Below are 23358 nucleotides of genomic sequence, written 5' to 3' on the forward strand. Positions count from 1 at the left end.
ATGCCACAAGCAAAAGATTTAACATTATTTAAAATGCATTGCCCCCTTTCGAGCTGAAACGGGGGAGTGGCAGATAAGGAGCCATCATGGCTGGAGCTTCAGACGTTTATCGACAATTCATTGCTCCTCCGACATAAAAAAGTAACTCCGTTCTGACGTAAGATCAAGAAAGTAAGCGAGCCCATCGCGAGGGGCACACCAATTACCCAATTGCGTAGCAACCACCTAGGCGCCAAACTTTCTCGCGTTTATTTTATCTCTTTAATGTTTGAGATATTCCATTTTCTTTATTATTTTTCTTCAGGCACGTTACGATATGCCTTTATCCTGAGCCATGCACATCATTTTTGAACTTTAAAAATTCAAACGCTGACCTCTGAAAGAAAATCGTATTCCTACATATTGGATTTTAAAAGATTATTCCTAAACATACACCCTCCGTATTTTTCTATTCGTTCCCTCATTCATTGACGGAGCGGAAGGGGGGGGGGGGTCCTAAATTTTCTGCTGGTGTAGGGTAATAGGTATGCCCTTGTAAGGAGCGTAGAGTTATGTAAAAAGTAAAATTCATATTTATATATAAATGTTGTTAGGTCCTTACATTGAAAGAACATCAAAGAGGTTCATATTAGGAATTATTAATCCTGTCATGATGAAACTTAATAGCTTTCTAAAATCTTGTGCGGTAGGTATCCATATTCCATGGAAAATGAAATAAATCCATTCGAGTTTTCAAAGTTAAACATGACTCTGAAATAGCCGTGTGACCTACATAAATGACTTACTTAACTTGTTTTTAGGAGAATTTACTTCAACCCTCTTCATGGAACAGAGCATATCAATTTTTCTTTTTTCTGTCAAAATAATATTTCAGCTCACATGAGTACTTTTACGAAAATGTAATCTTTGTAAAAAATGGATGCATTACGAGTGCGTAGGTGTATAGAACTTAGAGTGAAATATTAATGAGCAGATTTTTCTGTGGGTAAGCACTTTAACTTAAAGTTCGTTGATAACTCTTTCCGTTGGACATATACGATCCGATTTTCTACTTTGTTTTTAAAGATAACAGCAAAGCGTAGGTATGGGAGAACTTTTCCGGATAAATTAAAAAGATTCAGGGTTTCTAAAAGAGGGGAAAATGGGCGTATCACAAGTCTATGATGTGACTTTCCTTCTAGAGAGAGGTCGTTTTTGAAGTGGCAAAAAGTAATCTTTCAGCCCGCAGCAGAACCTATTTCGCCAGAGAAATGAATAAAACCAAAACATGTCTGTTACACAAATCTGAGATTTTGTCCAAAGAATAAGAACAAATCGTCAAAGACAACTTGTCTTAATAGCTGATTCGACTCGAGAAAAAGTTACGGACCTAATGAGAAGCTCATGCAGCCAATCATGCTGGCTGAGCGTTCAACATCTGTGAATTTAGACAATTCTGGTTCTGATACGGTGTGACAAATATTTATGGAACTAACAGCACGAGTCAGTCGGCTGAGATATATTCCTCCCAGTTTTACGCCCTAAAAATTATAAGAAAGAAAAAATATGTACAATCTTTTAATTGTTGTACCTACCGATGTGACTGTCCGCGGAAAAAGGACCTTAATTCAAGCGACCTAAATTTTTGGGAGAGCGGTTTTCGCCTAGTTAGGTAGAAAAATCGGATTTTAAAATTTCTATGAAAAACTCGTTTTACTATCCCATAGAATTAGTTGCGAGCCGATCAAGTCATTTTCATGTCAAGAAAGAGCGTTTAAAGTTTCATTATGATCCGGCAATTTTGTGACCTGAACATAAAAAATTATAATTTTCAACCATTTCCTTCCCGAGCCACATTTTGTGAACAGTAATCTTTAAACAAGATTTTTTTTAAACGTAATCTTTAAACGGCCATAACTCATTTTTAGGTGTTAAAGTTCAATTTTGAGTTTTTGTGAACCGAGATCCTTTTTCCAACAGCAATCTCAGCCCGAGATGCTAAGAGGCACAGTGCAGCGAAGATAATGAAATAATTTTGCAATTAAATGCACTATAATGCAATTTACCATGAAATTGCAGTAGATTTATTCTGTCGATAAATCCCATTTTAAGCGATCGATAAAGTGAGTTCAATGTATGAGAACAAGAGGCAATTTGCAATGCAAAAGGAAATTGAAAGATTGCCACTAAGTATTTCAATTTATTGTAATAAATTTCAATAAAGAGAAGCCCCTTCTAATAGTGGATAGGCAACATAGACTACACTCCAATACAAAAGTGATTTTACCGCAGGTAAATGCAATTTATTTCTATAAGTCGATGGGCAAAGTGCAAAACCACGTATCTCTGCTAGCAACTTTGCATAATTCCTGTCATACTTTATTGTCTCTTCGGAAAACTATTCAACGTCATTTCTTGATAACTTATTTAATTATTATTCTCTGTTTGCAGAATATTCTGTAAAAATTTGAAGTCGTGAAGCTGGCCTGTTTCTCCTCAAAAAAAATACTGAAACGCCGCAATGGAGCCAAAAGGTTTCGCACTCTGGCCATTGACGTGCTACATCAAAAGTACCACGACCACCACGACTATCAGACCACGTATCTCGGTTTTCGACGTCGCAGACTTCCTGCCATACTTTATTTTTTAGATGAAAAACTACTCAACGTCAATTCTTGAACTTTTCCGTGATTTTTTTCCCTCTGTGTGAAAACAAAAATCTGCGAAAAATTCAGTGAATGATATCGGTTTGTTCTTTTTCACAAAAATAAAACAGGTTCGGAGATTTTCAAACACCGCAAACGAGATTTGTGGTCCAGTAGTTTCACCGTTGATGTATCATTAATAACGGAAAATCCCATTGAATTCTGAAGAAAATTTTTAAGAATGTTCAAATCAACAGATTTTAACAACAGGACATATGGACTTCATTTTGCAAAAAGGAACCATGAGCATTCCAATGTCGCTAAGATTGCGCAACTTCTTTTACCTTGCATTGCAAAGATAAACTGATCATCCAAACAAATTTTATTTTCACTCTTGATCAATTATAAATTCAAGACAAAAATTACCTTTGAAAAATAAATTTTTTGCAGGGCTTCAGTATTTCATTACAAAGAATGTAAGTTGCACAATCCTAGCCAAAGGAATGCTCTTGGTTTTTTTTTTGCAAAACGCAATCCGTACCTCGCTTTTCTCGAGAATTCTTAAAGTGTTCGTGGAAAGTTAAAAAAGTCCTATCGAAAGGAATAAAAACCAGATAAACTACCGCAGGAAAAACGGTGAAAGTGAAAAGTTCTTAAAAAGAGGAGAAACTCACGATGGATTGCAACAAGTTGTCGAGAGCGCGCAACAGATTGAGGGATCAGACTTGGGAGACGGGCGCGAAGAAGCAGGGTCTTCGGAGGGTCTCACCTCGGAGGGGCTAAAGTTGGGCGGAGACGTCCCTTTGCACCACGTCGCGGGGAGGCATTCGGGGGATGACTAGCGTCTCGGAAATCGCGGAGTCAACCACTTCTAACCGACACCGCAGTAAACATACCATTTTCCATCCCCCGCCGCCGAGACGGGGCACTCCCGCCCTTGAGAACGACGCATTTTCCTCCAACGCCTACCCTCGAAATATGTGTGACCGGTAACGGAAAAGGGCATTTTTGACTCGGACTAGGGCAGTGTTCGAAACTCACATTGGAGTCTCAGGAGCCGTGTGGCGCATCAGGCTCAATTTTTAAGGGCCATTGAAGGTTTTTTAGGGGCCAATTTGACTTTTCGCCTACGTATCACGGCGCATTTAGTGACAAGTTAGACGCAAGGTGTTATAGTTACAGAACTACTAGCTATTACTTGGGGAAATTTCGAAAAATCACTAAACAGAAAAACTAGGCTTTTTTTTGGGGGGGGGGGGGGCAATTTTAGGGGCCACGACCATTTTTTAGGCGCCATGATCGATTTCTCAGGCGCATTTGGCACGTTGGCGCCTGTGAGTTTCGAACACTGCAGGACTAGGCTAGGGTAACCTACAATAAATCGCATCGCCAAAAATGGACTAACTTCTCGGCAAGATTGTTCAAAATCGCTTGAAAAAATGGACAATGCCGTTGCTGTTGGTCTGCTTTTCCTTGAATTTCAGTCAGTGTTTTTAAGTTCTATCGATGTTATCGATGTTATCGATGTTATCGATGTACTCTGATCTTTGGATTTTTAAAATTTCGGCGAATTAAATTGGTACATTTTTTAAAGAAAATCCCTCCAATGGTTTGCTCATGGGCATGTTTTCACGTGCCATAAATTGCGCGACCAATCAGAAAATTGATTATCCAGCACCAATGTTTTTTCATACGGCGATCCTAAAATGAATACCGTGGGTACTCCATTTTTTATATGTCGATCCCTTTTTCGTGTAAGACGAAAATGCAAGTACCCATCAGGGCCGGATTTACCTTCTTGCCGCCCATGAGCCGCCTGTATTTTGCCGCCCCTTCTCATTCGTTTTGAAACATCAATAAAACCATCAAGTGAACGTGCTGGAGGTAGCGGGGTGCATAGAATGCGTTTACTCGTGTTAGACACATTTTTTTGCGAAAGCCCTGTCAACACTACTAGCAAAAGTTCACGGAACTTTGCGCGAAAGTTAAGTCCCGTAAACCTATCTTTTTGTGAACAATGCCTTCCGTTTACAAGCATTGAACGAAAAAATTAAGAAAGAACAAATATGAATGTGGTTTAGTAATTTTAACTTCCGCCGCCGCTCCACTCTGACCGTACTGTATTTGGCGCAATGCGGGAAGTATTCCTACAGTCTTGTAGGTGCTATGCGTTTCACGCCGACCGCTGCTGACCGCACTGTGTCTGACGCAATGCGAGAAGTATTCATGCAATCTTGTAGGCGCTAATATGTGTTACATGCCGACCGCCGCGCCGCGCCGAGGGCTTCTCCTTTTCATCTCAGGTCCTCGTCATCATTCCTCTCTGCGCTGAACTCCAGACCAAATTGCGTGTTTAGTCCCTCTCTTAACTCGACTAATTAAAGATGATGTCTCTTGTATCACCGAAAAACAACAAAATTAGAAATTACCATACTCTCAGGAAAGGGAGATTTGGTCCCCTTTTCTCATTGATAATTTTTTTTCCGAATCCCATTTTTTTTATACCTACATTTAAAAAAATTGCAAAAGTTGCCGCCATGAGCCGCGGCCCATGTGGCCACCCCCTTAATCCAGCCCTGGTACCCTTTTCTATCTAGGTTACCCTAACTCGGACTAAATTTTCACACTACATTACTCGAAGTGTGTGGATCCGCCTATGCACCACCGTGTCGACGTGAAAAAATTCTTCTTTTTTGGGGGGCTTTTCACGTGAATGAAAACGGAACTATTAGTTGCTGATCCTCGATGTATCGAATTCCGATCAATAATTCTGATTTGAAGTTTCAATTTTTCAATTTGTCTATTTCATTCCGTATGAAAAATGTCGCAGTGATTCTCCGTGATATTCTTCAAGATCCATGTGTACACTGCGATATCAAGCATCGGTGGTTCAATGGTAGAATGCTCGCCTGCCACGCGGGCGATCCGGGTTCGATTCCCGGCCGATGCAGTTTTGGAATTTTTTAGACGGGAAGACATTGGAACATGCAAAAACGTGAAAAAGTAGTGCAGCTGAAAAAAATTTTGAGGTATTTTACACACTCTAACCTATGTTTCCCTCCTGCCGTGCTAAGGAAGAACGCCGTATGAACCTTTAGACGTTGCCACATTTCCTTCAATAAAGATCTAATTCACTTGGAAAATTGTGAATGTTTTTCTTCAATTATTTCAGAAAATTTTGTTCGCAATTTTGTCTAAAATGTCTGAAAATTTCAAGGAAAAATACGCATAATATTTCTCAAAAACACATGTTTTATCCGGGGTGATTTGGCAACCACCGAATGTTCATACGGCGTTCTTCCTTAACACGGCAGCCTCTATGGAGAGTTGGAGAGCTCATGTTGAGCACTGAAAAAAAATTCTCGGCGTTTTTACCACAGTCCGTTGGTACGTTTACCATCTCACTTTTTTTTACCAATTATTGGTAATTTTACCCAGACAGACTGGTAAGCTTACCTAAAAACCGGTATTTTTACTGATTTTTTCAGGTAAGAATACCACTTTTATTGGTAATCATTTCCCGGTAACTTTGCCATTTTATCTCGGTAATTCTACCACAGTCGATAAAAAATATTGGCGTTTTTAGCAAGGTCCAGTAAAATTACCGAGAAAGTTCAATCATTTTACCGAGATTTCTCGGTACAGTTACCAATTCCATTAATGGTAATTTTACCAAGAAAAAACTGGGATCAAATAGAACCCTGAAGTCTTAGTAATTTTACCCTTTTCTTAGTAAATACACCGAGATTTTTTTTCAGTGAGACTGGCAACAGCGGGAACAACTCTTCCTCCGTCTTAACAATGCCGAACGACAATGTGTCTTTCGTTTCATCCATTATCAACCCTTATACCCCCTCTGTCTTACCTTTGCTGTGCTATTATACCTGTCACGTGTATTTTAGAAATGCATACTAATGCACCTCTATTCACTTTCTACATGCACCCTCCAACCCTCCTGCTCTATAGGATAGGTGTGTTGAAGTTTCGCCCCCCCCCCTCCCCCGCACTGGAGTTTCCATCAACGTAGTGCCTCATTTGCACTGCCCGTTGAGGACATGACCCATAGAGAAAAAGAAGGAGGTGTTTGCATCTCGGGTATCTTGGATTTTTTTATGACGTAAGTCGGTGCGGACGAGATAAATATCGATGATCTTGGAAATGGTATAGTTTATGGAAAAAAGTCATTCCATATTAAGTGTCTGAAATTACATTATATCATGAGTTGATTTAAGCAAAAAAAATCGGACGTTATGGTCCGTTTCTCATATTTCGACTTCCGGATTTTGCTGGCCAGGTTGTGCCGACCTACGTCACGGGGTAAACATTAAACAATCCTCAAGATGCAAACGCCTCCTTTTTTTCTCTCTATGGACATGACTTGTTTGCAGGCTACCAGAAAGAGAGGCTGAGGTGGTGATGCAAGTCGGTGCTGGAATTTCGAGTCATCGTGGCGCGAAACGACATTCGACAGACATCAAATGTGCAAGAGAATGCCATGAACCCTTTTATGAAATGAAATTATGTACGCCGCTGTAATGCCGAACGTCTGCCTTAGAGATAGATTCTCGAAAAGTCTAACACTGTTTCTCTGAGAAAAAAATCCTAAAAAATCAGAGCCGGTTTTATTTATTGTGACCTAATGACCATATAGGTCATAGGTTGGCGGCGATCTGCCGGCATTTCGAGACGGGACCGTGTTCGTAATGAGAGAATTCGCCAGGTGATGAAGGTTGAGAAAGATATCGTGCACGACGTCATGTCCAGGCAGTTATGCTGGTATGGACATGTGCAAAGAATGTCGGAGGAGAGGTTGCCCAAACAAGTTTTGGATTGGGTACCACCTGGGAAGAGGCGACGGGGACGTCCCGTAAAGGGTTGGCGGCAGGGCGTTGACGAAGAGATGTTGCGGTGTCAGTTGCCCGATAACCTCTGGGAAGACAGGAATATGTGGCGTTTGGGTGTCGTAGAACGCCAGAGTGCGTTGTAAAGCGACTTTATATATATATGACCATAGGTCGCTAGTTTAATTAGGGTTTCCCAAGTCTCTCTTTACGCAAACCTAACTGACAGCGGCTTAAAAAAGGCTGAGTAAAGTACTGCAGAGAATTGCTCACGCTTTCGCACCTTTCTCTCCAAAATTTCCAAAACTATTGCATCGGCCGGGAATCGAACCCGGATCGCCCGCGTGGCAGGCGAGCATTCTACCATTGAACCACCGATGCTTAATATTTCGGGCAGAAACAAGGATCCTGAAGAATCTCCTTATAAATCAGTGCGCCTTGGTAAAAATTGGCGATAAGGAGCTGCGTTTCAAAATACCATAGGAATTCTTATAGCCGGCTAAAGAAGGCTACAGAAAATCATATAGCTGGCTGTAGAATGCGGAGAAAATCATACGGCCGGGCTATACGAAGCGATAAAAAATTATGCAGTCGGGCTTTAGTTCCTATAGCCGGGTTTTACACTTTATCGCCTGGCTGTTGCTTTTTCGCCATCGATTATAAAATGCTATAAGAAATTGTGTAGAAATTCGTGTGCTTTGGACATCATTACGTTTGATACGGAACCACCTTAATATTTACAAAACGAACGTTATATTTTCCTTTAATACATATTTTTTTCATCAATTAAAACGAGAATAATCCATACAGGATGTGCAAACATTTCAAAATCATGAGTTGAATAACGCTGACTCCGCCAGATTAAATATTAGAGCCTAACACAAAGCGGAGCGGCGACGCACTGGCGCCTACAAACCTAACAGCGATACTTCACGCATTGCGCAACGCGTGAAGTATCCCTGTTAGGTTTGTAGGCGCCAATGCGCGTTTCGTGCTGGCTGCCCGCCTGTCGCACCGCAGCGCGCCACGGCGCTTGAAGCAACTATTTCACACCAGAGGTATTGCACAGTATCATACGAAACTGAAGGCGCTCTAATATATGAGGAATGGCAGGCATCCATCAAAAGTACGGAGCTTTCCTCGCAAAATAAATCAAGATACTACGGCCCAAAAAGAGAGCAGTGGTCCAAAAACTCACTAAGTCCTAGCATCCGTAATGAGTGACGTTTAGCATACACTTTATCGCCTGGCTGTGAGTTGCTTAATCGCCATTGGCTATAAAAGGCTATAAGAAATTGTGTAGCCGGCTATAGGAGCTATTGGAAATCTTAAAGCCGGCCGTAGGTCTATGGTATTTTGGAACACAGATTCTACTGCCAATTTTTACCAGGGCGACATTTCGCACAGAATAAAGGAAGTACGTTGGAAAATTCCAAATTCAAATTGGAATTGAAAAATTCGCCATTTCGAGGATCACTTATTCCGCCGAGCAACGCAAAAACGCCGTACACGTCATTTAACATTTTTATGGAAACAACGTATCATAGCAGAAAAACATGTGTACCTTGGAACAATGTTTTTACAAACTTATTTGGCAAATATTATCAAGAACTTAACCCGATAATTTAAGGTGCATGGGCAAAACAGTTTTTTATTTCATTAAGCGTTAAGTTCCAAAAACGCGGGAAAATCTTGAAGGATTTACGGCGTTCTTGCTTAGCACATCAGTATTATTAGTTCCATTTCCATGCCGGTGAGGAAAATAGGAGCGCGGTTAATCTACAATCATGTACACGGTAGCGATGACACAGTGGAATCCAGAGCGGCTCAACCGTGGATTTTTGAGCGTGGAAAAATGTGCATAGTGATATCATCACGTCCAGTGTAAAGTTACCCTCGTAAAAATTGACGATAGGAGCTGCGTTTCAAAATACCATAGGAGTTCTTATAGCCGACTAAAGAAGGCTATTGAAAATCTTATAGCTGGCTGTAGAAAGCGGAGCAAATCATATAGCCAGGCTATACGAAACTATAAAAAAGTATACAGTCGAGCTATGGTTCCTATCGCCGGGCTTTACACTTTATCGCCATTGGATATAAAAGGCTATACGAAATTGTGTAGAAATTCGTGTGCTTTGGAAATCATCAAGTTTGATACGGAACTATCTTAATATTTATTTACAAAACACACATTATATTTTCCTTTAAAACATATTTTTTTTCATCAATTAAAATGAGAATAATCCATGCAGAGTGTGCAAACATTTCAAAATTATGAGTTGAAAAACGCTGACTCCGCCAGATTAAATATTAGAGCCTAACACAAAGCGGAGCGGCGACGCACTGGCGCCTACAAACCTAACAGGGATACTTCACGCATTGCGCAATGCGTGAAGTATCCCTGTTAGGTTTGTAGGCGCCAATGCGCATTTCGCGCTCTCTGCCTGCCCGCCGCGCCGCAGCGTGCCACGGCGTCTGAAGCAACTATTTCACACCAGAGGTATTGCACAATATCATAAGTAATTGAAGAAGCTCCAACATATTAAGAATGACAGGCATCCTTCAAAAATACGGAGCTTTCCTCGCAAAATAAATCAAGATACTACGGCACAAAAAGAGAGCGGTAGTCCAAAAACTAACTAAGTCCTAGTATTCGTATTTAGTAACGTTTAGCATAAACTTTATCGTCTGGCTGTTGCTTAATCGCCATCGGCTATGAAAGGCTATAAGAAATTGTACAGCCGGCTAAAGAAGCTATTGGAAATCTTACAGCCGGCTTTAGGTCTATGGTATTTTGGAGCACAGATTCTACTGCCAATTATTATCAGGGTACATTGATCACGGTAATACTACTGCACTCACCGAGACATTTTCTTAAACCCACGGATCTACTACCGTGGATTCCGTGTGATATTGCAAGCGCTCAATTTTTATGTGCTTATTTCATTTTTATTAAGTCCGTTCTGCTTGGTTCATAGTTATCACCAAAATCCGGTCTCTAATTTAACAGACCTCGTGCGTTTCGCTAGCACAAACTTGGACCACATTTTGTAATAAGGAGCTACTATTTATGGCTCATTTTAGGAACAACATAAAGCCACTGGTTTCCCTATGCATAAAGGTGTTTTTATGGAAGAGCCGTAGATAGTGGTTCCTTTTTGCAAAATGAAATTCATTTGTAACTATTTCTTCCATCAGGTGGAGCAGAAAGCCACTCTTCTTCGTTCCGAGAGGAAACTAAGAGCAAAACACTCCCATATAGGTAGTCGATAGCCATCGATATGAGATTTACGAAGAGCCGTGGAATTTTTGCAGGAAAACGGGCAACGTGGAGATTGACCCAGTTATGGGGGATGATGCGCGGAGGGAAGAAATATCGGGAAGGCGAGGCGCCAGCGATGCGGGATTCCAAGCATTCCTCCAAGTTCCCTCCATCTCATTTTAAAGCGAGCCCCGGATGGTGACTTGATTATTAAAATCCACTTCCCTGCCGGTTGCGTGGCGGCGCGAAAAATGCCATCCGTTTCGAATCTATTTGTTCTCCGAAATTATATCATGGAAACGTCGCGTCGCGCTGAATCGTCCCGAGTCGTGCTCGCGTCTAGCCGCCAGAACTCGCGCGATTCTCTAACCTCTGAGCTCCTGCGGGTCGCGGGATGCGTTGCCGCGCTGCAGAAACGAGATATTTTAGAAGCCCCGCACCAATACAGATGTTGCATGTGTGAGGAATTCGCGATTTGATTGTTGATTCTTACGTAGAAGTTCGCGAGAAACACGATGGTACCACTGGTTTTCTCTATATTCAACTCCCAAGCTCAAAAAAAGCTCTCAAGTTGAGGCCAAAATTGAGGGGATATCCCACGCTATCCTGAGAGTCCACCTCTACATCAAGACAAACTCTCCATGGAAAGATAGGGAGCAAATACATTGGCAGGACTGCAGCACTTTATTTGGGGACTCTAAAACTGAAAACACGGCATCACTTGCACCACGGCATCGGTATGGACTCTCAGGATAGCGTGGGATATCCCCTCCATTTTGGCTTCAACTTGAGAGCTTTTTTTGAACTTGGGAGTTGATTTCAGAGAAGACCAGTGGCACCATCGTGTTTCTCGCGAACTTTTACCTGAGAATCAACAGTCACATCGCAAATTCCTCACACATGCAACATCTCCATTGTCTAAGCAATGAAATCAGAGGAGGCCAAATCTAGGTTCGAAGTTCAACGCTAATTCGTCACCTTCCGGCTAAAGTATCACAAGCGCCATGCGACGTCAAAAAAAATTTTGGCGCCATTTAATTTTTTTACAGAGAAATTGCTCAACGAGGCTGTCCGAAAATTTCAATGGATTTTCTTTGTGCTGCCGATGAAATTCAGTCAAATTTTCAAACTGATTCAACCAGAAATTGCTCTGTAAAAAAATAAAAACGCGGCGGAAACTTTAAAACGTAGCATGGCGCTTGGGATACTTTGGCCGGAAAGTGACGAAATCTCGCCGAATGATGGTTAGTGAGCAACTTCTGCAAAAATTAAATGAAGTTTGCAGAAAGATGAACTGGTGGATGGGCAGGTGATCACTTCGCTAAGCGATTTTTTTCAAATCACATACAGGTTTGGCTCTTTAAACCAAGCACTCGACTCTTTAGTCATCTGTCATCATTGAGCGAATCTGAACTTTGACCTCCGAGAGTAACCTTCACTCTGAATGGAAAAAGACATCATTCATGGATAAGATCTTTTAAATTTTAAAAATTTTACTTATTTATAATTTGTTTTATTGATATCTTTTTAATCAATATAATTTATCTAGATATACAGTTAGTTAACTTTAGGTTTAACCGCAACTGCTGGCACCTAATTAGCTGGAATTTAAATAAATTCTTATAATATATTGCTCTAATTTTTAAATTCTAAACGTTAAATTTTTAGTTATGTTAAATCGTAGATTTATATACATTTAAAACAATTTCTAACCTATTAACAACAACAACAATTAACACAATTATTTTACAATTTCTTAATTAAGTTTAATTAAGTCTGTCCTCCGGTAGAAAGTTCATGGAATTGAAAAGCGGACATCAAGCACGAATAGTTTTATCTTTGCGCCGTCATTAACGCGCATCCTTTCCCTTGCTCTTTTTCTGTATTATGTTTGCCCCCGTTTGCCTTATTTGCAGTGGTGCTTCAAAGGCTACGTGATCTTAACAGGCAAAGATAGGAAAGACATAATCCCAAGTCGGGTCAAATTGACCCGACTATCTCTTTTAGAGGAGTTTTGGGGCCGGTACATTCGAGTTTTAGATATGGACACAAATACAAAAAAAGAATAAAAAAATAAAAAAAATTGAGTGTCAACACAGCCGAATGAGGATAGAAGAGCGTGTTCGGGCCGTCGAATCTGAGGATACCTCATTCATAAACAACATAGAGCGGAGCATTGAGAGTTCACGCCTCGCGCCATCGCGTCATCGCGCCTTCAATTTCGCAGACGCAACATGGACATCCATCACGTACGAATAGTTGTATCTCTGCGCCGTCATCCAAGCGACTCTTGTTCCTTGCACTACTGTCATGTTGTGTTGGTACCGTTTGTTTTATTTGTAGTGGTACTTCAAGAGCTAGTGTACCATACAGTCGAGGATACGAAAGACGTAATCGAACCTCGTTTTTTAATTTTTCTTTCACAGCTGAGCGACATTTTACTGGCATCATAGAGCGGAGCATTGAGAGTTTACGCCTCACGCCATTGCGCCTTCAATTTCGCAGATGTAACGCGGACATTCGTCAAGCACAAATAGTTGTAACCCTGTGTTGTCACTAACGCGCATTGAGCTTCCTCTAATTTTTGGAATTTGAGAGGGGTTAAAGTTCAGTTTGCTCAAAATTGCTGTGACGAGTTCACATCAATAATCATTTTGGGGGAAAAGGATATTTTCAAGAATATTAAATACCTACAAATTTCAAACAAGCGTTGGAATTGATTTGTTCTGACAACTGGCATCTACATCAGCAACTTTCGACAGCGATTTTCAATGGAATGCCCCATTTTCCGTCCTCAAATTTTGAATTGCTTCCAAAGGAACAATATTGGAAATTTCGTTTTATTTTTTGCACCAATTGATGCAAAATTAACCATTTCATGCAGTAATATACGGTTATTTCATCTATTTTTACACTTCAAGAGTCACTTAGTCTGATTCCCACTTGAAATTAAGTCCCGATACCACTTGATAGGAAAGTGTCATACGAACATTTAACAAAAAAAAAAAAAAGAAAATCCCTAGCTTAAAAATATCATACCAAAGCGAGGTAACGACAGTTCGAGGTTTGCAGTTCTGGAAACGTGATTCAGAGAGAAAGTGCGATTCAAACATTTAGTTTGTCTTGTTTGACGCTCATTCAAATTTTCAGATATTTTACATTAAATTGCAAACAAAATTGTCTGAAGAATTGGAAGAAAAATATTTACCATTTCTCCAATAAATTCGTAATTCATCAGAGGAAATTTGGCAACGCCTGAAGGTTCATACGGCGTTTTTCCTTAGCACAGCATCATGGGAGAGCCATTATTGCGCGGATTCCTGGTAAAAGTCTGAGGATTTCGCGGAAAATGAAAACAAAGATATCGCGAGAGAAAACAGCTGAATGAAGATAGATGAACGGGCCTCGTTTTTAATTTTGTCTCCGAATCTGAGGATACCTCATGCGTGGACAGCATAGAGCGGAGCATTGTGAGTTCACATAGCGCACCATCGCGCCTTCAATTTTGCAGACGCAACACGGACATCCATCGAGTACGAATAGTTGTATCCCTGCGCCGTCATCGACGCGACTTCTTACCTTTGCTCTATTGCCATGATGTATTGGTTTCGTTTGTCTTATTTGTAGTGGTGCTTCAAAGGCTACGTGAGCAACACCTACGATGATAGAAGAGACTTAATCCGACCTAGTTACTTAACGTTTCTCCCGAATCCGAGCGACACCTTGTTGACAGCATAGAGCAGAGCATTGCGAGTTCGGGCGCAGCTCTTTTCGGCACCAAAAAAATAGCCTTCTTCGGCACATGACATTTAAGTAGTTTCTTCCAAAAACTAATGTGAAAATGACCCTTTTAGGCAGTGAGAGATTCTTTTAAAAACTATTTGCACTTCAGTTGATACCAACACTACAAAGAGAAGAGAAAAAAAATGACTTACCTTTTATCGGTATGAAGCCACTACGAAAGAATGACAATCGAGTTATGCTTTCATTTTGATACAGCGAAAATTTGTTTTATACACCTATTTCTCCTATTGCTCCTTGACGAGGGGTTAATCTTTGATTGCAACACCAATTTTCACTGGTAATGGAGTCTGATGTTCATTTAAGACACTGTTTGCTTCAAGAAAAGAGGTAAGTATGTGAAGTGCGTAAAAGTCTGAAGACTGCTGGCTGTGATAACTTTCAGCAGCGCTGGCAAAGGCAATGTTCTCAACTTCTCCGTGCCAAAAAGGGTTGTTTTTACGTTAGTTTAAGGTAGAAAGGCCTTAAATGTCTTGTGCCGAAAAGGGAAACCCCGCGAGTTCACGCCACGCGCCATCGCGCCTTCAATTTCGCAGATGCCACATGGACATCCATCAAGCACGAATAGTTGTATCTCTGCGCCGTCATCAACGAGTGAAAGGAATGAACTGGAATGAACCAGGATTGAACCACAGTTTGTTTACTTTCAAGTTTTAGAGGTTATATTTTTAGTAACCGCATGCCGTTGTCGCATGTCCAATTTTTAGTCTTTATCCCAAATAATTATTTCTTACTGATTCATCCGTCAGTCCATTCGAAAGAACAATTTTGTCTCAAAGTGTATAGTGCCATCAAATTTTTCCGTTCGTTTTCGTCTTGAATGCAGTTTCTGTTGACTTACTTAGGTATGGTCAAGTGTGTGCCAGGTCTTAATAATCATCTGTAACGTAGCCATCATGACGGGAGAAACCTCTGAAATAATCAATTTTGGAGAGCTGAGCAACGATGAATCTCTTAAGAAGTCAGTCACAAGTTTCAGTGACAGTGTTTCGAAGATTGGCGATACTCTAAAAACAATGTGCGACAGTGATATCTACAATCAGCTCGACAGCGAACATAAAGTCAAGTATGATATATTCCTCTCTTACTCATTAAATTCACTTTTTTGGCTCTATTTAAGGACTCAAGGTCATGATCCCAATGACCATGGAATCAAGAAGGAACTCGACCGAGTCAAGGGTCAAATGGCCGAAGCCAAGAAGGCTGAAGAAAGAAAATCAATGCCGAAGGTTGATCAGGGAGCAGCTAAAAGATTTGTGAGGAATGCATTATGGGATCCTGATGACAAAGATACCAAAAATAAGCAACAGATGCCAACAGGAGCCTCTTCTTCCAAGAAACGGAAAAGGAATGATTAAATTCCATCATGGGTTTTACTTCTGACTCTGTGTATAGTTTATGCCAAATGAGTTTACGCACGAACATCTGCCGTTCAGTTTAGCATTGAAAGTAAGCACAATGCATTATCAAAATGGCAGACCCTCCGTCTCACAAACAGTGTGTAAACTTATTTGGCATAGACAGAAACTAATCGCCTAAAAATTGTATCAATCATCTTTGGCTTTGAATCCATAATATGCATGTGCAGTTAGTTTTAAAGTAAATTGATTACATGATGGGCTCGTTAAAACTAAATGATCCCTGATGAGGTTTGACTGCACCAAAATTTATTTTGTGTTAAACTGTAATGACCAGATGATAAATTTGTACCTTTTCATGGACGCTATGCCCAACCACCTGTTTGTGAACAACACTGTGTAAATATTGTTTTTAAATACATTTTTATTTTTGTGCCCAACCCGACTTCGTTTCTGAATGCACAGTATTACATTTCCATGAGATCAGCAGTATTACTCCATCTTATTTATCCGATGCCCTCAGACTGTTTTAATTAATTGAAAGATACAGTACTCTCTCTCTTTAATGGTACACTCTGTAACGAAAAACTCTCTGTAACGGATGTATCCACCGGCCCCTCGACGTTCCTATACTAAACACATGTATTTTTCCCTCTATTTAACGGATGTGGCAACCCAGTGAATCCGATTCTGTACTGGATGAACCTTCCGGTCCCTTGAAGTCCGTTTCAGAGAGAGAGTACTGTACTTTAATCTTTTTTATCAACTTAAAAATATTCGATATAGTAATCCTCCTAACAGCATATCCTGAACTGGTTCCAAATTCTCAATTTTGCAGTAGGTACTGGCACCTCTTCTTCAAGGGAGGATTCAAAGGCCAAAATATTCCAATTATCGAAGATGAAAGCCTCAATTTCAGCAATCCTTTGCCTCAGTTTTTGCAGTAAAGACATTTATTTCTATCGTGGTACCTATCATTTATCAAGTCAAACAAGTCAGGTGTAATTTGTAGTCTTCATAGAAGTTGTTAGGTTGATGCACTGAGTTCTTCTGTTTCTCAAATAATTTGAATAAATCGAAAGTAAAAATCATATTTTACTTGTTACTAATTTTCTGGAAGGAAATTCATGACAAAACTAAAACAGTATTATCGAATTTGAGAACTTGGAACTTTTTTTTTTTATGGTGCAAGAAAAGAACGATTTTTTTTCATGAAGTACAATTATAGCAGCATTGCAAATGCACAGTTTCCTTTCCTGAAACTTGGCGGAAATTGAGTCAAGTAAAAGTATCTTTCTGAGACAGATTTGTTACATAATTCTTGATTCTTTCAGAACGACCCTTGAAGAACTAAAAATGAAATGATGGAGAAATAAAAACAAATGGGAAAAATGTGAATTTCTACCAATATTTATTGAATATCTTAGATATAAATCAGTACAAACATTGCAGTAAAAACAATACTGAGTAGATAAACAGCATAACAATGCTTATATACAGATTTTTGTCCATTTGCTTTGTAGAATTCAAAACAAATAAGTTTCTGGAAAGTCACTACCCTTACATTAATGAAGGTATGAGTTGGGGAGGAAACTTTTTCCCCAAAAATAATGAATAACTGTCATTAATAGCATATTTAAAAAATATTTTAGAAGTTCAAAGGATTATGTGTAACATTGTTTGAGGGACGCTGTGGAGTATTAATAAATGTTCTCAGTAGAGGATGATGTAGTATGAGTTTGACACGAATAATTAACAACGCTATTTCTGAATAATTTGCTCGTCTCTTCACATTCAATGCAAGATCCATTATATTTAAAATTAAAATTAAACCGTTGCATTTTATATTATAAATTAATAATAGAAAATAAAAAATGCTGTACCTATAGGTAAGACTTGATTCCTAATAATGTCAGGAATTATTTTATCATGGATCGAAATAATTCATTTCTTCCTCATCTGTCTGAAATGCTAGCTTCCACTTTTTTGAGCTAAAATCACAAAAAATGTGAGTGTTGAAGCACAGAAGGATTAATTTGGTTCTTAACGTGAGCAGTTAAAATAATTATAAATGAGCGAGTGGAATTCAATCTAAATGATTTCAATTTTTTAAAGCTAACACTATAAATTTTCAAGATCTACAGACTGTAGATTCTTTCATCTTTTTTCCTCTGTTCTTTCTTGTCATTAAATAGAATTTGGGCACATGAAATACATTTTTTCTTGAAGTCCAAATAAAACTTGTTTGGGTCATGAAGAGAGGAGAAGTGAAACACGATAAACCCCTCTGAGGAAAATTGGTAATGAACAAACAAGAATAATGAAAGAAACCATCCAAAAAAACCATCACACAAGATTTGATCTCTCGTAATCAACGACCCTAAAACATCAACTTTATTTCAGAAAAATTGTTCATTACATACATCCCATCACTTATGTTTCATACCAACCAAGGTATTTTTCGAACTCGTTCTGAAAATCGGTGATCCAATCTTTTACTTTCTGAAGATTAAACCAAAGAACTGATGTCTCAAAAAACCATTGACTCGCACCAAAACTCATGATGATTCTTCTGAGAGGAAAGGAGGAATACTTTTGAAGAAAAAAAAGTTTTGCCTATGTACCATGAGAGGGGTCCCAAGTTCCCGAGGAAAAAATTTTCATGGTCATCAAGATTTGAACGTCCACTTCCTTGCTGTTAAGCTTAAGGCACCATACAAAAGTGCCCCCAAGTTCTCAAAGATCATTTATTCCGGAAATATTGATAAAAAGCTTTCTTAATCTACCTGAAGACAACAAGAAAATTAGTTTTAAATAGTACGTAGTTCAGAGGAAAAAAGAGTGTAGCAAATTAATTATGCATTTACCTTCTCAGCATATGCCGATGAAGAAGAACTGAGCCATTTTTTTTTTCCATGACCTCATGAATTTTTATTGCCCTGCAAGATCAAGTAGATAACGCTTCAGGATCATTTTAATTGACTCATTTTTCATTGACCATTAACGCTGTGCAAACTGAAAAAGTCCAGGGACCTAAGTTTATTGCCTCCTAAACGAATGCAGATAGCTTAAGCTGTTCGGTTTGCTTGATTAGCAGATGACTGTAAATAAAAATATTTGAGAGTATCAGCTTAAATCATGGAAAATATCTGCCTCTAAATTCAATCAAATTGACATAATGTATATTGGTACTTTTTAGAGAGAATATTTGCGGTGAGGCTCAAAGTGTTTTCAGTTCTAATATGAATCCATGATACATATTTTTAACAATTTTAAGCCTAATGTGCTGACTAAAATATGCCTACTTTGGGTCTCAAGTCTCTAGATCTTTTGAGCTCCTTAGCTGTACCTTAGATAACAGAAGTATGTGTATACCATCTGCTAAATAGTCTAACTGAGAGTGCAATAAATTTGGACCTTCTTTCAAAGTTGATTGCTTTTTCTAACTAAAAAGTCTGCTTGGAAGGGCACATTGAAACAGGCAATGAAAGCGGAGTCACGTATTCTGATCCTATGACTGTCGGTTTGTACAATCAACACCACACTCTGCAGGTTAGGCAGTACAAAAATCAATCCAAAACTTTAATATTTTACGCAGGAGAAAAACCAAGTGACTGAATCCGGGTTAAAACACTGCAGTAATAGGTACAAATCACAATTCCAAAACAAAGTCTACTTGAGATCAAAACTAGGTACTTTATAAAGCATAAAATAAAAATACACATAATCTAAAAGAAAGACAAAACAAATTTTACATATTAACCAAAATGCTCACTGTTTATCGAGTACAACAGAGGCCACAAAATACAAATTTTTTCGCGCATGAACAACTTTTTGAGTTCTTGGTCTACAGAATTTCACTTACAGAGGAATGTGTTAGAAGTTTTAGGGCTGGTTTCAACTTGACAGAGCTACCTAAAAGTAACATGATGTTACAGCTAGTCTGATAGGCAATGGATAAATATGTTTGATGGCGTCAGCGATCAATTATTATTAAAAACAAAAATTCCGATAAAAAAGACTTTCTGATGGTTTACATTTGCAATGGTTTCTTGGATAGAGGAAGGAATCTGACTGGTAAAATACTGTGTTTATGATGATCGTTTTGGTGCCTTCTATTTTTTTGTTGCAGTTTCATATTGCTCTAATACATTTCATAATTACTTATTAGAACCATGAGAACTTGAAAAGACTGAGTCTTAATGACATGAGTTTGTATCAAATAAAATGCAAAAAGAACATTGCACATGCTTTACAAGAGTTCGTAAAGCTTCTGCGGTGAATGTAAAACCCACTGATTCACTTTAATAACACCATGAAAGGTAATTCTTTTCCCCCTTCAAGAGCTCTCTAATTACTTTCCTGAAGGAAGGGAGACTATAAGAGGCTTTTGGTCTATTTGAAGTGCGGCTACTCTGCCGTCTAAACCAATGCCAAAAAGATTCACTACGCCCTTGTTGACCTCTGAAGGGGCATCAATACCTGGGCTGACCGCGAACTAGAAAACAAACACAAAAAGAATGTAGCTTAAATAATTGCCTGATTCATTCGACTGAGCACGCTCATTAATTACCTAAGTGACTATCAAGTCACCAATTAAGTTTTCCTGATGCGCTACATTAGTAATAAAAGGACTTAGCTTTACAGCTTCGTCTGACAATATTCACTAATATGGTAGCTTTCTAATTGAATTTCTTTACAGTAGCTCTTGAAAGACAATCTTTCGTTTAAAATATTCTTAGTCTAAAGAAATGCAAGTAACTTTCTTCAAGGAATAAGGGAAAATATGCACCTCATTTTATGAGTTTGGCACAAGTTTCAATGCAAATCATACAGCTATGATACAGCTAACTTGATTGATACATGATACAGAGAGATTTTGACAAAAATTTAAGACTAATAAGCTCAATCCGTATAATTGTTTGACTCTAATAACAATATTAAAAATGTGTGAGAAAAAATATTCACTGTCACAAAGATTTTGAGAGGAGGGCAACGGGAAAATTTCCTGGACTTTTGTCAAAAATTGATGAAGTGAACATGAATCCTTTGGTTTCATTAACATAACTGTCCTACAGGTACAGTTCCAATCTACAGAAAAGAACTTGTCTTGCAATTTAAACAAGTTGGGATGAGAATGACTTCAAATAGATTTAGGGCAGAATTACAAAATGTTAATTTTAATTTATAATGCAGAGGGAAAAGTCGTTTGCCCAAGTAGCTATTTACAGAGTTCTCGAGTGATGTAGATAGTTTTATAATCTAAAGTAAGTTAGATATTGTATGGCGCATTTCATGATGACTTGATATATTGCTTTCACCACTTGCCATCTTTCAATTTGGTTTATTCCATGATATTCTCTAATTTTACTGAGATTACTATTTGAAATCAATGGATATTCCATTATGATTCGCAAATTGAATGTCATAAGTGTCTGCGATTGCTGAAATTCTAAGAGCCTAATTTCGTTTAAATGTATGCATAGCTTTGTTGTATTTTACCCTGCAATTTTCATAATGAAAAACCTCCATTCACTGAACTTAAAGATAAAATAACATAATTTGGCACAGAAGATGAAAATCCTAGAGTCTATTTGCCTAATAAAAGGAAGAAAAACATATTATTGAAGGAATGAGTCTAAAAGATTGTTTGTCTAGAGAATGAGTAGAATCTCTCGCAAAAATCTCAAGTGTTAGGTCTTCGTGCCTTTTCGCAATCATCTTCAAACTGATGAGTAAATTTTTTTAGTGCTTAGGAAAGCGGTATTTTTCTATTGCAGAGTATTGTTCTTTTTTCATACAAACAATTTAGAGTTTGAGACGAATTGGTGACAAAAAGAAAAAGCAGGAGAAATTTTTTATTTTTGTGAAGGCTTTTTTAGCAAATAGAGATAGCTTTTTTTGTGGATTTGAATCTTTTTGAGTCATTTATGGGAATGTGCTTACATTTAGAAGTATGGTAAAAGAGAAAGAGCATTATTAATCACAATAAATTTTAACATTTACAATGAAAACCTATAAAAATTACATACGTGTATGTGGCAGTAAAAACAGATGCTCGATAACTCATGAAAAAGGACATACTTGTGCAATTATTTTTTTTCTTTGTTTCTTTCTCCATTGTATCAAGATACCCCTTGCCAAGTGAAGTTTAGGAGTTAGTAAAATAGCAATCATATTAAAACCTTAACTTTTCAACGCCACAAAAGAAAAACAAACCAGTTCATTCTAGTAATGCAAATCTATAAATACAATGATGCTACTATCTGTTCGTCCGAGAAGACAGCAATAAAGCAATGCTTTATTTTATATTAGCTCTCATTGTTGAATTTACTTTCTACTGTTTTGTAAAATCAAGTGAATGCAGTTTATGGTCTGTTTCATGAAGATGGGTCTGGTTTCTAAAGACAAGGGGAAGAATTAAAATTTATGACCCAGAGAATGACTTATTTCAACATTAAATCATCTCCTTGCCAGTGAAAGACTCACTTCCTTGGCAAAATGGGGGAGGGGCACTCAATAGGCTAATACTGTTTGATGCTTAGTATTATCTAACAAAAATGACATTAAAAAGCGAAGAGCAGAGCCCTCTTGTGCTACGGCAAGTAATACTGCTGCCTTTGAGGCGAATGTAAAGTTCTCGATTCAATGTCTTGCACCACAACAATTCACAAGTCCACAATGACAGATCAGTCGGGGAATTTGAGAAAGTCCTGAGAGAAAAAATAAGTATTCAGATTTAAGCGATTGTTCGATATTAAAAGACTTGATTGTTCTTCGTTAGGTAGTTGATTCAAATGCAAATTAAAATTTCTGAGTATTGAAAGTAGGAATACTGATTATTCAACAGTAGAATTGTCGAAGAATTTAAAACAAATTAGAAAAAACTTAAAGAAAAATAAAAATAAAAAAGTAAAAGAAATTACAATAATAAAAAATTACAAAGATACAAATGACTTTTAACAAATGGAATTATAGAGTTCCTAAATGATTTTTATGTTTGCTGATTTGTAAAGTTTTATATAATGCAATAAAGTGATGGTCAGAACCAATTAAAGCACAAAGCGGACAATTTGAAGCACCTTTCGCAGCTTGATGAAGCGCGTTTAATCAATCCGCTAGTAATCCCTGAAAAACAGTAGAACATACAAATAATTAATGGTTGTATTAGGTAAATTTATCGCACCTTCAACTATTGGCTTGTATTTTATTGTTTTTTTTTTTAAAATTGGATTTTGCAGTCTAAAGCAGATTGTAATGGTATTTCTGATCACACCTACTGGAAGTTGCGATTATAAGTAGGACTCAATGGTAATTGATGAAAAAGAAAAAGAAAAAAAATATATTAAATTTTTTATGCACCTTGCAGTAAAGAAACAATATTTTTTAGAGCTCCATAATGCTCTATCTTAATGCTCAACACTCAGAAATGATGTTGAAGCAGTTGCGGACAACCAATAAATGATGGATAC

The 23358-nt window shown here is 38.2% G+C and overlaps 2 protein-coding genes and 2 non-coding genes across 6 annotated transcripts in view; 2 read left to right on the plus strand and 2 right to left on the minus strand.

The window, feature by feature from the left end:
• The first annotated feature begins 5503 nt into the window (after positions 1-5503).
• Positions 5504-5574, plus strand: TRNAG-GCC (transfer RNA glycine (anticodon GCC)). Its single transcript has one exon. It is a non-coding gene; the product is annotated as a tRNA-Gly (tRNA).
• Positions 5575-7775: 2201 nt separating this feature from the next.
• Positions 7776-7846, minus strand: TRNAG-GCC (transfer RNA glycine (anticodon GCC)). The gene has a single exon. It is a non-coding gene; the product is annotated as a tRNA-Gly (tRNA).
• Positions 7847-15166: 7320 nt separating this feature from the next.
• On the plus strand, positions 15167-16326 carry Rrp47 (Ribosomal RNA processing 47). Its single transcript, XM_019061802.2, has one exon. It carries the CDS (start codon positions 15425-15427, stop codon positions 15884-15886), a length of 462 nt encoding a protein of 153 aa, XP_018917347.2. The 5' UTR covers positions 15167-15424; the 3' UTR covers positions 15887-16326.
• A 954-nt stretch (positions 16327-17280) lies between these two features.
• The window catches only part of Btk (tyrosine-protein kinase Btk29A), a 61345-nt gene continuing 55267 nt past the window's right edge, over positions 17281-23358 (minus strand). For all 3 annotated transcript variants that reach the window (XM_072297929.1, XM_019061795.2, XM_072297930.1), the window contains one exon: positions 17281-23014. In XM_072297929.1, the coding sequence (XP_072154030.1) occupies positions 22997-23014 (18 nt within the window). In that variant the 3' untranslated portion in view covers positions 17281-22996. The remainder of the gene's footprint in view (positions 23015-23358) is intronic.

Source organism: Bemisia tabaci, chromosome 3 (genome assembly GCF_918797505.1).
Source record: "Bemisia tabaci chromosome 3, PGI_BMITA_v3".
NCBI lineage: Eukaryota > Metazoa > Arthropoda > Insecta > Hemiptera > Aleyrodidae > Bemisia > Bemisia tabaci.

What these genes read in the sequence shown, in the direction of transcription:
- Rrp47 (XM_019061802.2), top strand. Translation starts at nt 15,425, where the DNA reads ATGACGGGAGAAACCTCTGAAATAATCAATTTTGGAGAGCTGAGCAAC.